The sequence below is a fragment of the Gobius niger genome (genome assembly GCF_951799975.1).
Source record: "Gobius niger genome assembly, chromosome: 12".
NCBI classification, from domain to species: domain Eukaryota; kingdom Metazoa; phylum Chordata; class Actinopteri; order Gobiiformes; family Gobiidae; genus Gobius; species Gobius niger.
Window position 1 is genome coordinate 12951751 of NC_136863.1, and position 13912 is coordinate 12965662.

General features: G+C 39.5%; 1 protein-coding gene across 1 annotated transcript; it reads right to left on the bottom strand.

Moving 5' to 3' along the window:
• Positions 1-1070: 1070 nt before the first annotated feature.
• On the bottom strand, positions 1071-13820 carry LOC306971261 (cocaine esterase-like). The gene is made up of 13 exons (XM_079567483.1): positions 13655-13820; positions 4003-4192; positions 3800-3938; positions 3584-3717; positions 3256-3409; positions 3079-3180; positions 2424-2522; positions 2199-2342; positions 2057-2134; positions 1838-1982; positions 1591-1740; positions 1424-1496; positions 1071-1344 (listed from the first exon to the last, which is right to left on the bottom strand). Exons 1-13 carry the CDS (start codon positions 13743-13745, stop codon positions 1164-1166), a joined length of 1680 nt encoding a protein of 559 aa, XP_079423609.1. The 5' UTR covers positions 13746-13820; the 3' UTR covers positions 1071-1163.
• Positions 13821-13912: the final 92 nt, after the last annotated feature.

Genomic DNA, 13912 nt, shown 5'->3' on the forward strand with positions numbered 1-13912 from the left:
GACGGAAAAGGGCCAAAAAAGCAACTAGAAAGTGGCAAAAATATGACAAAAAGACTATAAAATGAGCAACAAAAAAGTGACAAAGAAAGCAATGAAAAAAACGACCAAAAAGAGCGTGATGGAAGAGTGGCAAAAAAGCGATGACATGGCAACAACGTGAGGAAAAAGATCAATTTATATCGTCTTAGCTTTCAAATGAGGTGTTTCTCTGGCCTATAGTTCTCCAGTCGAGAAGCTTTTAGATTTGGGTACAGCCCAACTGGACAAAACGTGGAGAAAATGGATAATGCAGGGATTAAGAGGTAAAATGCACAGTGGGAGGAAAATGTATGTGAACACTTTGGAATTTTGTCACATTTCTGCTTAAATAAGATGTGGTCGGATCTGATCTGAAGAATGCTTAAACTAATACCACCCAAACATTTACATTTGATCATATTTCTATTGGCCATAAAATGTAAACATTCACAGGACAGGGAGGAAAAAGTAAGCCAGGAATCTTGCTGAACTGCAACAGTTTTGTAAAGAAAAATGATCCAAGATTCGGATCGTTGTGAGCGTCTAATCTGCAACTACAAGAAAGCAGTTATTGCTTCAAAAGAAGCCAGTGATTTAAAGGGACTAGACAGAGTTTAAAAATGTGTACATGATGTATATATATGTATTTATTGTTTCTCCACATTTGTATTATGCAGCAACATTTTCTGTCTGTATACATGTTTTATGTAAAGAAAAAGGACTGTTTGATAAAAAATACAAAATGTTAATCATCACTAAATGACACATACATGATCAATGATATATGATATATCAGGGTTGGCGAGTTTGCTTGGTGGAGAGCCGGTTCTCTACGTCAACAGATCAAGGTCCGGACCCTCCGGTTTAGGCCGAAGTAAAACATCACTTTCTACAAATGCCACTGCCGTACATCATGCCGTACGCCTAAATGGGTGCTAAGAAACTTTAAAGGAATTGAAAGTATTTTTTATATTTCTAGAGTGCTTTAACAGGCATTTGATCTGTGATTGTGTAATAATATTCCTCAAAATCAACTTGAGGGCCGGAAGTTCTATGATGGAGGGCCGATTTTGACATTGCTTACCCCCTTATGCCATACCCCTTGCGTGGCAATTTTTTGGGGGGAAATTTCCTCCTGAATTGTCCTAATTTTCCATGTGGTTTTTCTTCCCAATCTCTTGCAGCATCTTTGGGAGCGTCTGAGTCATGAACTCAAAGCGCTCTTTCCTCAGCTGCTGACGGACCACCTGCTCCGTGTCAATAACCAGGTAGTTCTCTTCTTGTCCATACTCTGGCCAGTGCACCAGTCCATCCCCGTTAGGAGACCTTTAGCACAAGCAGTAACAATGCATCACTAACTAAGCAGTAATACTTGTACAATGATATCTTAACTGATGGTATGTACCCAGTGCGAGCAAAGTTTGCCCAGTATTTCATAACAGTTTTGGTGAGGTCTTTCTCCTCTTTGGAGCATTCCTCTGAAAATAGAATGAAAATAAATGTGTGTCAAATATCTAGATTTAGGGTGAGTCGAAAGAGGGTTATATAAAAATGTAACACATGTGCACCTACCATTCAATTTAACATGTGTAGTTGTGAAGCAGAATCCAAACACAGTGAAGATATCATCTGTATGGTCCGCTCCCACAAAATCGGGCCTCGTTCTCTTTAGCATTTGAGGGACAAAGTTGTACTCGTAAAAATACACAGGAGCCCCAGAATCTAGAGCGAATACAAATGACCAGTTCAGTATACTGCTCTCTTTGTTATACCTTTCAGATTTTCTGAATGTTTTGCCAATTGTAGTGCTATGTCAAACCTGTATGGGCATTGATGGTTTTCTGTGCAGGGAAGTTGAATATAAAATCTCCGATCAAATCAGTAAAGGCCTTCCGAAGCTTTTGGGGGTCTTCACTTTTTCCGGTGTATTCATCTATTATTAAATTTAATGCTACATCTAGAGGCTTAAAACAAAAACACACTTTTAGTTAGACCAATATAAAATAGAATGAAGCTGTACCCAGAATGCAAATCTTACATCAGGGTATAACAGGGACAAGCTGCTCTTAACCTCCTCCCGAGTCATTCCCTCGGTCCAGTTTGGTGGTGAAAAAAGCTGAGCGAGTAGCAGAAAAATCAAATATGTGTGTGTGAAGTGGGTCTAAATACTTATTACTTACTCCGGCCAGTAACCAGCCGCCTTCGTCACTTGTTACACCCGTCATGAAAGGAACCTTTATAATCTCATGATTACGGTACAATTCATCCACAGATTTGGTCAAGAAAAGTCCATCGACAGGTACTGGATACATCAGTTCTTTTATCTGTATTGGGATAGTGAGAAAAAGTATGAGGATGAGACAGCAAACACGATAATAAATAAATAAACAAATAAATAAACAGACCTGAGCGAGTTCCACTATTTTTTGAAGATCAAGGTTTTTCACACAGTCTCGAATCATGTCAGTGCTTTCAGTGCTGCAGCCAGACATGTTAGCAACTACCTATGGAACAATTCATAAGTGTGAGGAACTGGACTAATTGAAGATGCACCGGTCCAGATTTTATTGTTTTGATACCGATTTGAGAGGTCTCTGTCGATGTTCAAGCCTATTCCAGAAGAACTTCCTTAAAAGTAGCATACAATTTGTTTCTCACATAGGAATTTGGTTTGCAGAGAGTGAAAACATTCTACAAAGACAAGAGGACTCTTCCAAACTAAACTAAATTTCCTCCCCAAGGTTTCTCTTTTCTTTTTCTTTTCCTTTATTTTATGTTTCGTTTTAGTTATATTATTTATGTTCTTACCCTTTTTAAAGTTTCATAATCACTGTATATTTGTAGTTAGACCCACCCATGTGCATATGTCCTATGCACCAAGATTAAATCACTAAAGTAGTTGTTTTGCAAACAATGGAACCAAAAACAGATATCGATTGAGGATTGAAAAAAAAAAAAGAAATACATACCAGTAATATTTTTCTTGTATCGATCAGAATCGGTGCATCCCTGATACAAATACTGTATCACATGGATGCAGTTTGTATTTCAGACACTTACATGTGCAACTGGAAGAGGGTCCTTTTGTATAAATTCAGTTGCAGCTGTACCACTCTGTGCAATGCCACGATGGAACAGACCGTTGGACAAAGGCGAAAGATGCTGTAACATTAAACAGAGATTTGGAAGTACTGTAGTATGTCGAGTTAAAGGTATCAACTGCTTTGTGTTACCTACCAGGTAGGACACACTCCATCCTCCTGCTGATTCCCCGAATATAGTGACTAGATCTGGGTTCCCACCAAAATTATGGATGTGCTGCTGCACCCACTTCAAAGCCTCAACCTGATCCAAAAAGCCAAAGTTTCCAGCCATGTCCGGCTCACCGGTGCTGAAATTAATTTATAATTACAGGACTTTCATTATTCAAAACATGCACATTAGTTTGACATGTAGAGTTCAGTTGGAAAAAGGTTGTATATGATTTCCAAATGTCTGTTATATTCTTTTGTTATACAGGATGTTGATTCCAAAAAGGAAACAAAGAGACCTAGTTTATTTTCACCTGAAAAATCCCAGAAGCCCTAAGCGATACTGTATCAACACCACAACTACATCCTCATAAGCAGCCATTGCAGAGCCGTCATAGGTAGAAGCAGAGCCATAAACAAGCCCCCCTCCATGGATCCAAACCATAACCTGTGAAGAACAACACAATGTTTTATTCAATGCACTTTGTCTAATGCATGTATTTACATCAGACTATGGAGCTGGTTCTTACTGGGAGCTTGGCATCAGGAGCTCTGTTTGCAGGAGTGTAAATATTGAGGTAAAGGCAGTCCTCGGAAACATCTGGGATTTCTACTTCCAGTCCAAGTTTAGAGTAAAATTCTTCTGAAATTGCTTTATTTTGAATGCACCTGGAATAAGAATGATTTACTGTAGAAACGTGATTAATCAACTTGCAGATAAAAGATGGATTACATTGGCGGCTGCTGAGTGGCATTCTTCTCTCCATCCCATCTTTCAACAGGCTGAGGTGGAGCGAGGCGCAGAGCGGCTACAGGCGGCTTGGCGAATGGAACGCCCAAAAAGGCGTGTGCACCAGTTTCTTTGCCCTTCACAGGGACATAGGTGCCTTTCAAGCTGCCCAGTGTTGTTTGAACAACAGGAGCTGAAAAGACACAATAAATGTAATCAGAAGTGATGGAGTAGCTAAAACATTTACTCAAGTAAGAGTAACTTTACTTTAAAAGTATTGACCAAAGAAGAGTAAAGTAAAGTACCTTTGAAAATGCTACTTTATTGTGAGTACTGAGAAACTGAGCATAAAAGTCTGATTTACAAAATTTGAGGAAAGAAGGTATGCAATGATGTAAAAAAACAAATATTCCAAAGGAGATGCCAAAAAATATACAAAAAGATGCAAACTACATCTATTTTATGTATCACATGAAGCTTTTGACACTTAAAGATTGAATAGTTCAGATACTTCATTATCATATTAGTCCAGTAGAGGTGAAAAGAATATGATAAAACTACTCTACGAAATACAATGACTTCAAAAAGTTAATGAAGTACTTGAGTAAATGTAACTGTATACGCCTCTGCATGCTATTGAAGTGCAAGTACAGTGTAGTGGCGGGTGACACTAAAATAAACTATTAAACTACTCCAATATTCTCTCCTAAAGGGAGAAGATGTGCTGACTCAGCTTTTTCAGTTTCAATAGCCTATCGATATCACACCCTCATCACTGAAGACGCCCCCACCCTCTGCATCACTCCTTCTCTCTGCTGCATAGACAGAAGATACTGAAGGAGTTTTTGATGAGCCGTGTTAAAGACACGGAGGGAGACTCTCACTCTCTCTCCTCTGACCTTATTAGGCAAATGTAATAAGGTTGTTCTCGCAAAAAACAACACGCACAAACAAAAGCAATTCCATTCATTATTTCAAAAAACAGTTTAAAACCTTAATTTTTGAGAAATATATAAAAAATGCCTAAGAAAATGTGGTTAAGTTAAGCTCATGCATTACTGTTGTGCATAAATTGGAATAGAGAAACAAACAAGCATTTGTATTTACAATTTACCATATTATTATTTTAGTAAAGAAAAAAAATGTGTACTGTATATGTGTGAATGTATATATATATAATATATTGTATACATGTGTTTTTTTTTGTAACGTCTTTGATGGGTAGATGTTGTTTTGTTGTTTTGTAAACAGGGTAGGAAAAATAAGCCACGGCTTCAGCCTACACCTTTTCGGTTACCCGCCTTGTCTGTGACGAATTTGCAGTACATACTGTACTTTTTGTTTTATATTTTTGTAACCGAATAAACATTCATTCTTCTTCATCTCTGGTGGTGTAATAATATTCCTCAAAGTCATCTTGAGGACCAGAGGTTCTATGAAGGGGGGCCGGTTTTGTCCCCCGGGCCTGACGTTGCTTACCGCTGATATACATGATTATGCTGTAAAAAAATCAAACAGGACAATTCAACCAACAGTGAGTGAGACAAACAAGAAAGTGAGGTCCGAAGAACACTTTAATAATTATTCTCCTGAATTATCCTATAATTCTATGTGTTCTTTCTTCTCAGTCTCTTGCAGCATCTTTGGGAGCGTCTCTGTCATGAACACAAAGCGCTCCTTCCTCAGCTGCTGACGGACCACCTGCTCCTTGTTAATAAACAGGTAGTTCTCTTCTTTTCCATACTGTGGCCAGTGCACCAGGCCATCCCCGTTAGGAGACCTACAAATAAACACAAAGAAACCATATGTTAGTAACTCAGCAGGACTTAAGGTGCAGATGACAGGTTTTAATGCTTTTGAAAATACAGTCAGGTCCATAAAAATAGGACTCAATTCCTATTTTTATGGACATTCTAATGCTAACTGGTGTGCATTAAAACTGTTTATTATACGGCTCTTCACAACATAAGTAGAACGCTCCATTGATTAGTTGCTAGTTGCTTGTTCCAAGAACAAGCAGGAACTGAAGGCATTTGCAGTAGAGGCCTGGGAGAGCATCACCAGGGATGAAACCCAGCATCTGGTGCCGTCTATGCCTTCTAGACTTCAGGCTGTAATTGACTGCAAAGGATTTGCAATCAAATATGAAAAAGAAAAAAGTTGGATTTATAAATTGTACTTTGTCCCAATACCTTTGGCCCCTTCAAAAGTGGGAGGCACACATATAAACGGTTAGCCTGGGTAAACCCATCCTGCTGTGTGCGCTCGAATAATTTCGAACTGCACAACAGCCTGGGGACCATGGCCGATATTTTTGCATGGATTTGGGAACCAATCACAGAACAAATAGGGACGGCAAGACGATGACGCATGCAGTTTGTTTACGGATTAAAAAAAAAAAAAAGTTTATTTACAGATCCAACGTGACAGCAGCGACTCCATCTTTTAATTGCCATGACCTGTGGAGTCCCCAAGGGGTCAATCTTGGGGCCCCTCTTATTCAACTTGTACATGCTTCCATTGGGTCAGCTAATAAACAGCAACAATGTGTCGTACCACAACTATGCAGATGACAGTCAAATCTATGTGTCACTGACGGCTGGTGAACATGGGCCTGTAGTGTAGATACACTCTGTCACTGCATCCAACAGATCAGTTTGTGAACTGATCAACTAAACTCAGACAAAACTGAGATAATTGTTTTTAGCCCACAGACACAAGTGTTATCAGTCACCTTGAGTCTCTCTCTCTAAAACCAAAAAAATCATTGCTAAAATCAGAGGAATAGTGTCAAAACCAGACTTAGAGAGACTTATCCAGCAGGCTAGACTACTGTAACGGCTGCTCACTGGCCTCTCTAAACAAGCTGTCAGACAGCTGCAGTACATCTAGAACGCTGCTGCTCGAGTCCTGACAAGAACCAGGAAATACAACCATATTAGTCCAGTGCTCCGGTCTCTGCACTGGCTTCCTGTCACTCAGAGAATATAATTTAAAACATCTGCTTATGTATAAGTCTTTTCATGGATTAGCGCAGAAGTACATCTCTGACATGTTAAGAGCCATATGAACCATCTCAGGCCCTGAGAACTTCAGGGAGGGGTCTCCTGGTGGTTCCCAGAGTCAATAATAAACACGGTGAGGCTGTGTTTCAGTTTCATGCAGCTAAAATCTGGAACAGTCTTCATGAGGACATGAGACAGGCCTCAACTCTGACAATGTTCAAATCCAGGCTGAAAACAGTTCTTTTTGCCCATGCATATGACTGAGAGTATTTTATCTGCACTCTTACTTTTTACTACAATTGATTAATTTTATGCAGATGTTTTTATTGATTTTATCTGTTTTCTTGTAATTTTTTTTTCAACTGTGAAGCACTTTGAATTGCCTTGTGTATGAATTGTGCTCTACAAATAAACTTGCCTTGCCTTGATCAAGCTTTAGACCGTGTTCCTAATAGTTTAGCTCAAAAGTTTACAGTCAAATGTCATCTGATACGATGATACGATTGGCTATGGCTACGTTCAGACGCATATGATAGACATTCGTATCGCCCAATAAACGGCTATGGACAATCGTAAACCAAAATAACTAAATATAACTTGTGATATTTTGTCTGGCGATAGCCACACTAACAAACGGTTGTAATTCCTACACTATTCATCTGATTTGCATGTAAATACCCTCAAATTAAAGCTGAAAGTCTGTCGTTTAAGCACACCTTGGTTGTTTCATTTCAAATCTTTTGTTGTGGTTTATAGAGCCAATATTTATGGACCAGACTGTAGATGGATAACATCTGTTGTAAGTAATAACTATCATTTTATTTCAGTGAAGCAGCAAACTAATGAAGAAATGTTGGGCAGAAAAGTTATTTTTATTACAATGTTTAAAGGGACAATATTGTGTGTGTGTGTGTGTGTGTGTGTGTGGGGTCGTTGAATAAATTAGTTTTGTCTTTCAGTAAAAACAATGCATTTGTACACAGCCTTTTTATGGACTGAGAGAAGGCTAGTTTTGTTACATCACCGTGAGAGTATTGCTCCCTGAAAGTTGTGAAACTCTCTCATCACTAAAAAGTGACATGTTAGGAACATTTCTGATAGAAACACAACAAAAAAGCCACAAAGCAGCGACAATAATGAACAATAATGAAAAAAGTGGCAAACATATGACAAAAACATGAGAAAAAGAGCAACAAAAAAGTGACAAAGAAAACAATGAAAAAACGTCCCAAAAAAACGTGATGGAAACCTGGCAAAAAAGCGACGACATGGCAACAACGTGAGGAAAAAGATCAATTTATGTTGTCTTAGCTTTCAAATGAGGTGTTACTCTCCAGTCGAGAAGCTTTTAGATTTGGGTAAAGCCCAACTGGACAAAACGTGGAAAAAATGGATAATGCGGGCATTAAGAGGTTTAAGAGGTATGCTTTGGAATTTTGTCACATTTCTGCTTAAATAAAATGTGGTCGGATCTGATCTGAAGAATAAATAAACAGTGTCTGCCTAAACAAATACCACCCAAACATTTACATTTGATCATATTTCTATTGGCCATAAAATGTAAACATTCATAGGACAGGGAGGAAAAAGTAAGTGAACCCAGGAATCTTGCTGAACTGCAACAGTTTTGTAAAGAAAAATGATCCAAGATTCAGATCGTTGTGAGCGTCTAATCTGCAACTACAAGAAAGCAGTTATTGCTTCAAAAGAAGAGTCAGCCAATGATTTAAAGGGACTAGACAGAGTTTAAAAATGTTTACATGATGTAAAAAAATAATAATAAAAAAAAAATAATAATTATATATATATATATATATTTATATATATATATATATATATATATATATATATATATATATATAGTTTCTCCACATTTGTATTATGAAGCAACATTTTCTGTCTGTATACATGTTTTATGTAAAGAAAAAGGACTGTTTGATCAAAAACACAAAATGTTAATCATCACAAAATGACACATACATGATCAATGATATATGATATATCAGGGTTGGCGAGTTTGCTTGGTGGAGAGCCGGTTTTCTACGTCAACAGATCAAGGTCCGGACCCTCCGGTTTAGGCCGAAGTAAAACATCACTTTCTACAAATGCCACTGCCGTACATCATGCCGTACGCCTAAATGGGTGCTAAGAAACTTTAAAGGAATTGAAAGTATTTTTTATATTTCTAGAGTACTTTAACAGGCATTTGATCTGTGATTGTGTAATAATATTCCTCAAAATCAACTTGAGGGCCGGAGGTTCTATGATGGAGGGCCGATTTTGACATTGCTTACCCCCTTATGCCATACCTCTTGCGTGGCAATTTTTTGGGGGGAAATTTCCTCCTGAATTGTCCTAATTTTCCATGTGGTCTTTCTTCCCAATCTCTTGCAGCATCTTTGGGAGCGTCTGAGTCATGAACTCAAAGCGCTCTTTCCTCAGCTGCTGACGGACCACCTGCTCCGTGTCAATAACCAGGTAGTTCTCTTCTTGTCCATACTCTGGCCAGTGCACCAGTCCATCCCCGTTAGGAGACCTTTAGTACAAGCAAAGTAACAATGCATCACTAACTAAGTAGTAATAGTTGTACAATGATATCTTAACTGATGGTATGTACCCAGTGCGAGCAAAGTTTGCCCAGTATTTCATAACAGTTTTGGTGAGGTCTTTCTCCTCTTTGGAGCACTCCTCTGAAAATAAAATGAAAATAAATGTGTGTCAAATATCTAGATTTAGGGTGAGTCGAAAGAGGGTTATATAAAAATGTAACTGTGCACCTACCATTCAATTTAACATGTGTAGTGAAGCAGAATCCAAACACAGTGAAGATATCATCTGCATGGTCCGCTCCCACGAAATCGGGCCTCGTTCTCTTTAGCATTTGAGGGACAAAGTTGTACTCGTAAAAATACACAGGAGCCCCAGAATCTAGAGCGAATACAAATGACCAGTTCAGTATACTGCTCTCTTTGTTATACCTTTCAGATCTTCTGAATGTTTTGCCAATGGTAGTGCTATGTCAAACCTTTATGGGCATTGATGGTTTTCTTTACAGGGAAGTTGAATATAAAATCTCCGATCAAATCAGTAAAGGCCTTCCGAAGCTTTTGGGGGTCTTCACTTTTTCCGGTGTATTCATCTATTATTAAATTTAATGCTACATCTAAAGGCTTAAAACAAAAACACACTTTTAGTTAGACCAATATAAAATAGAATGAAGCTGTACCCAGAATGCAAATCTCACATCAGAATATAACAGGGACAAGCTGCTCTTAACCTCCTCCCGAGTCATTCCCTCGGTCCAGTTTGGTGGTGAATAAAGCTGAGCGAGTAGCAGAAGAATCAAATATGTGTGTGAAGTGTGTCTAAATACTTATTACTTACTCCGGCCAGTAACCAGCCGCCTTCGTCACTTGTTACACCCGTCATGAAAGGAACCTTTATAATCTCATGATTACGGAACACCTCATCCACAGATTTGGTCAAGAAAAGTCCATCGACAGTTACTGGATACCTCAGTCCTTTTATCTGTATTGGAATAGTGAGAAAAAGTATGAGGATGAGACAGCAAACACGATAATAAATACATAAACAAATAAATAAATAAACAGACCTGAGCGAGTTCCACTATTTTTTGAAGATCAAGTTTTTTCACACAGTCTCGAATCATCTCAGTGCTTTCAGTGCTGCAGCCAGACATGTTAGCAACTACCTATGGAACAATTCATGTGTGAGGAACTGGACTAATTGAAGATGCACCGGTCCAGATTTTATCGTTTTGATACCGATTTGAGAGGTCTCTGCCGATGTTCAAGCCTATTCCTGAAGAACTTCCTTAAAAGTAGCATACAATTTGTTTCTCACATAGGAATTTGGTTTGCAGAGAGTGAAAACATTCTACAAAGACAAGAGGACTCTTCCAAACTAAACTAAATTTCCTCCCCAAGGTTTCTCTTTTCTTTTGATTTTCCTATATTTTATGTTTTGTTTTAGTTATATCATTTATGTTCTTACCCTTTTTAAAGTTTCATAATCATTGTACATTTGTGGTTAGACCCACCCATGTGCATATGTCCTATGCACCAAGATTAAATCACTAAAGTAGTTGTTTTGCAAACAGTGGAACCAAAAACAGATATCGATTGAGTATAAAAAAAATGAAATACATACCAGTAATATTTTTCTTGTATCGATCAGAATCGGTGCATCCCTGATACAAATACTGTATCACATGGATGCAGTTTGTATTTCAGACACTTACATGTGCAACTGGAAGGGGGTCTTTTTGTATAAATTCAGTTGCAGCTGTACCACTCTGTGCAATGCCACGATGGAACAGACCGTTGGACAAAGGCGAAAGATGCTGTAACATTAAACAGAGATTTGGAAGTACTGTAGTAGGTCGAGTTAAAGTATCAACTGCTTTGTGTTACCTACCAGGTAGGACACACTCCATCCTCCTGCTGATTCCCCGAATATAGTGACTAGATCTGGGTTCCCACCAAAATTGTGGATGTGCTGCTGCACCCACTTCAGAGCCTCAACCTGATCCAAAAAGCCAAAGTTTCCAGCCATGTCCGGCTCACCGGTGCTGAAATTAATTCATAATTACAGGACTTTCATTATTCAAAACATGCACATTAGTTTGACATGTAGAGTTCAGTTGGAAAAAGGTTGTATATGATTTCCAAATGTCTGCTATAGATATTTGTTATACAGGATGTTGATTCCAAAAAGGAAACAAAGAGACCTAGTTTATTTTCACCTGAAAAATCCCAGAAGTCCTAAGCGATACTGTATCAACACCACAACCACATCCTCATAAGCAGCCATTGCAGAGCCGTCAAGCCCCCCTCCATGGATCCAAACCATAACCTGTAAAGAACAGCACAATGTTTTATTCAATGCACTTTGTCTAATGCATATATTTAGTATGGAGCTGGTTCTTACTGGGAGCTTTGCATCAGGAGCTCTGTTTGCAGGAGTGTAAATATTGAGGTAAAGGCAGTCCTCGGAAACATCTGGGATTTCTACTTCCAGTCCAAGTTTAGAGTAAAATTCTTTTGAAATTGCTTTATTTTGAATGCACCTGGAATAAGAATGATTTACTGTAGAAACGTGATTAATCAACTTGCAGATAAAAGATGGATTACATTGGCGGCTGCTGAGTGGCATTCTTCTCTCCATCCCATCCTTCTACAGCCTGAGGTGGAGCGAGGCGCAGAGCGGCTACAGGCGGCTTGGCGAATGGAACGCCCAAAAAGGCGTGTGCACCAGTTTCTTTGCCCTTCACAGGGACATAGGTGCCTTTCAAGCTGCCCAGTGTTGTTTGAACAAAAGGAGCTGAAAAGACACAATAAATGTAATCAGAAGTGATGGAGTAGCTAAAACATTTACTCAAGTAAGAGTAACTTTACTTTAAGTAGTGACCAAAGAAGAGTAAAGTAAAGTACCTTTGAAAATGCTACTTTATTGTGAGTACTGAGAAACTGAGCATAAAAGTCTGATTTACAAAATTTGAGGAAAGAAGGTATGCAATGATGTAAAATAACAAATATTCCAAAGGAGATGCCAGAAAATATACAAAAAGATGCAAACTACATCTATTTTATGTATCACATGAAAGGACAAGATCGCGAATACAAGCGGCCGAAATGAGTTTCCTTCGCAGGGTGGCTCGGCGCACCCTTCGAGATTGGGTGAGGAGCTCAGTTACCCGAGAGGAGCTCGGAGTAGAGTCGCTGCTCCTTCACGTCGAAAGGAGCAGCTGAGGTGGCTAGGTCATCTGTTCCGGATGCCTCCTGGTCGCCTCCCGCAGGAGGTGTTCCAGGCATGTCCTAGTGGGACAAGGTCTCGTGGAAGACCCAGGACACGCTGGTGGGACTATGTCTCCGAGCTGGCCTGGTGTCGCCTCGGGGTCCCCCCAGAACAGCTGGAGGAGGTGTGTGTGGACCGGGAAGTTTTGGCATCTCTGCTGAGACTGCTGCCCCCGCGACCCGGCCCCGGATAAAGCGGAAGAAAATGGATGGATGGACATTAAGCTTTTGCCACTTAAAAATTGAATAGTTCAGATACTTCATTATCATATTAGTCCAGTAGAGGTGAAAAGTATATGATAAAACTACTCTACGAAGTACAATGACTTCAAAAAGTTACTGAAGTACTTGAGTAAATGTAACTGTATACGACTCACCTCTGCATGCTATTGAAGTGCAAGTACAGTGTAGTGGCGGGTGACACTAAAATAAACTATTAAACTACTCCAATATTCTCTCCTAAAGGGAGAAGATGTGCTGACTCAGCTTTTTCAGTTTCAATAGCCTATCGATATCACACCCTCATCACTGAAGACGCACCCACCCTCTGCATCACTCCTTCTCTCTGCTGCATAGACAGAAGATACTGAAGGAGTTTTTGATGAGCCGTGTTAAAGACACGGAGGGAGACTCTCACTCTCTCTCCTCTGACCTTATTAGGCAAATGTAATAAGGTTGTTCTCGCAAAAAACAACACGCACAAACAAAAGCAACAGATTTTTAAATAATCAACTGCTTCAAATCAACAACGGAGTCGGTAAGCAAATAATAATACTCGTAGTGAATGCAAGCTCACTGTGCACAGATATTGCGCAAGACCGTATAGCTGCTTACCATAATGGCCTGCGTGGTCGCCGTTTGCATCCACATAGAAAAACAGCCCCAAAGTTAAAGATATGAAGAGATTTGCGCTGAACGACGACATAGCGCGGCCCCGCGACCCAAACCGAAGAAGGAAGACCGCAGATCGAAGCGGGGGACCCAAGGCCTCCCCTTTTGAAAGCAACATGTGGGAGTGGTTTGGCCCTTTCTGGTTTATGTCTATGGCGCTCTCACATGCACACACAGCAGCAGAGCAGCGGACAGACACAC

Excerpts from the sequence above, each read along its gene's own strand:
- LOC306971261 (XM_079567483.1), bottom strand. The coding sequence starts at position 13,745 with ATGTCGTCGTTCAGCGCAAATCTCTTCATATCTTTAACTTTGGGGCTG. Across the intron at positions 3,181-3,255 it reads GATGGAGTGTGTCCTACCTG|CATCTTTCGCCTTTGTCCAA; the intron begins GTAGGTAACACA and ends TTAATGTTACAG. Across the intron at positions 1,983-2,056 it reads TGTCCCTGTTATACCCTGAT|CCTCTAGATGTAGCATTAAA; the intron begins GTAAGATTTGCA and ends TTTTGTTTTAAG.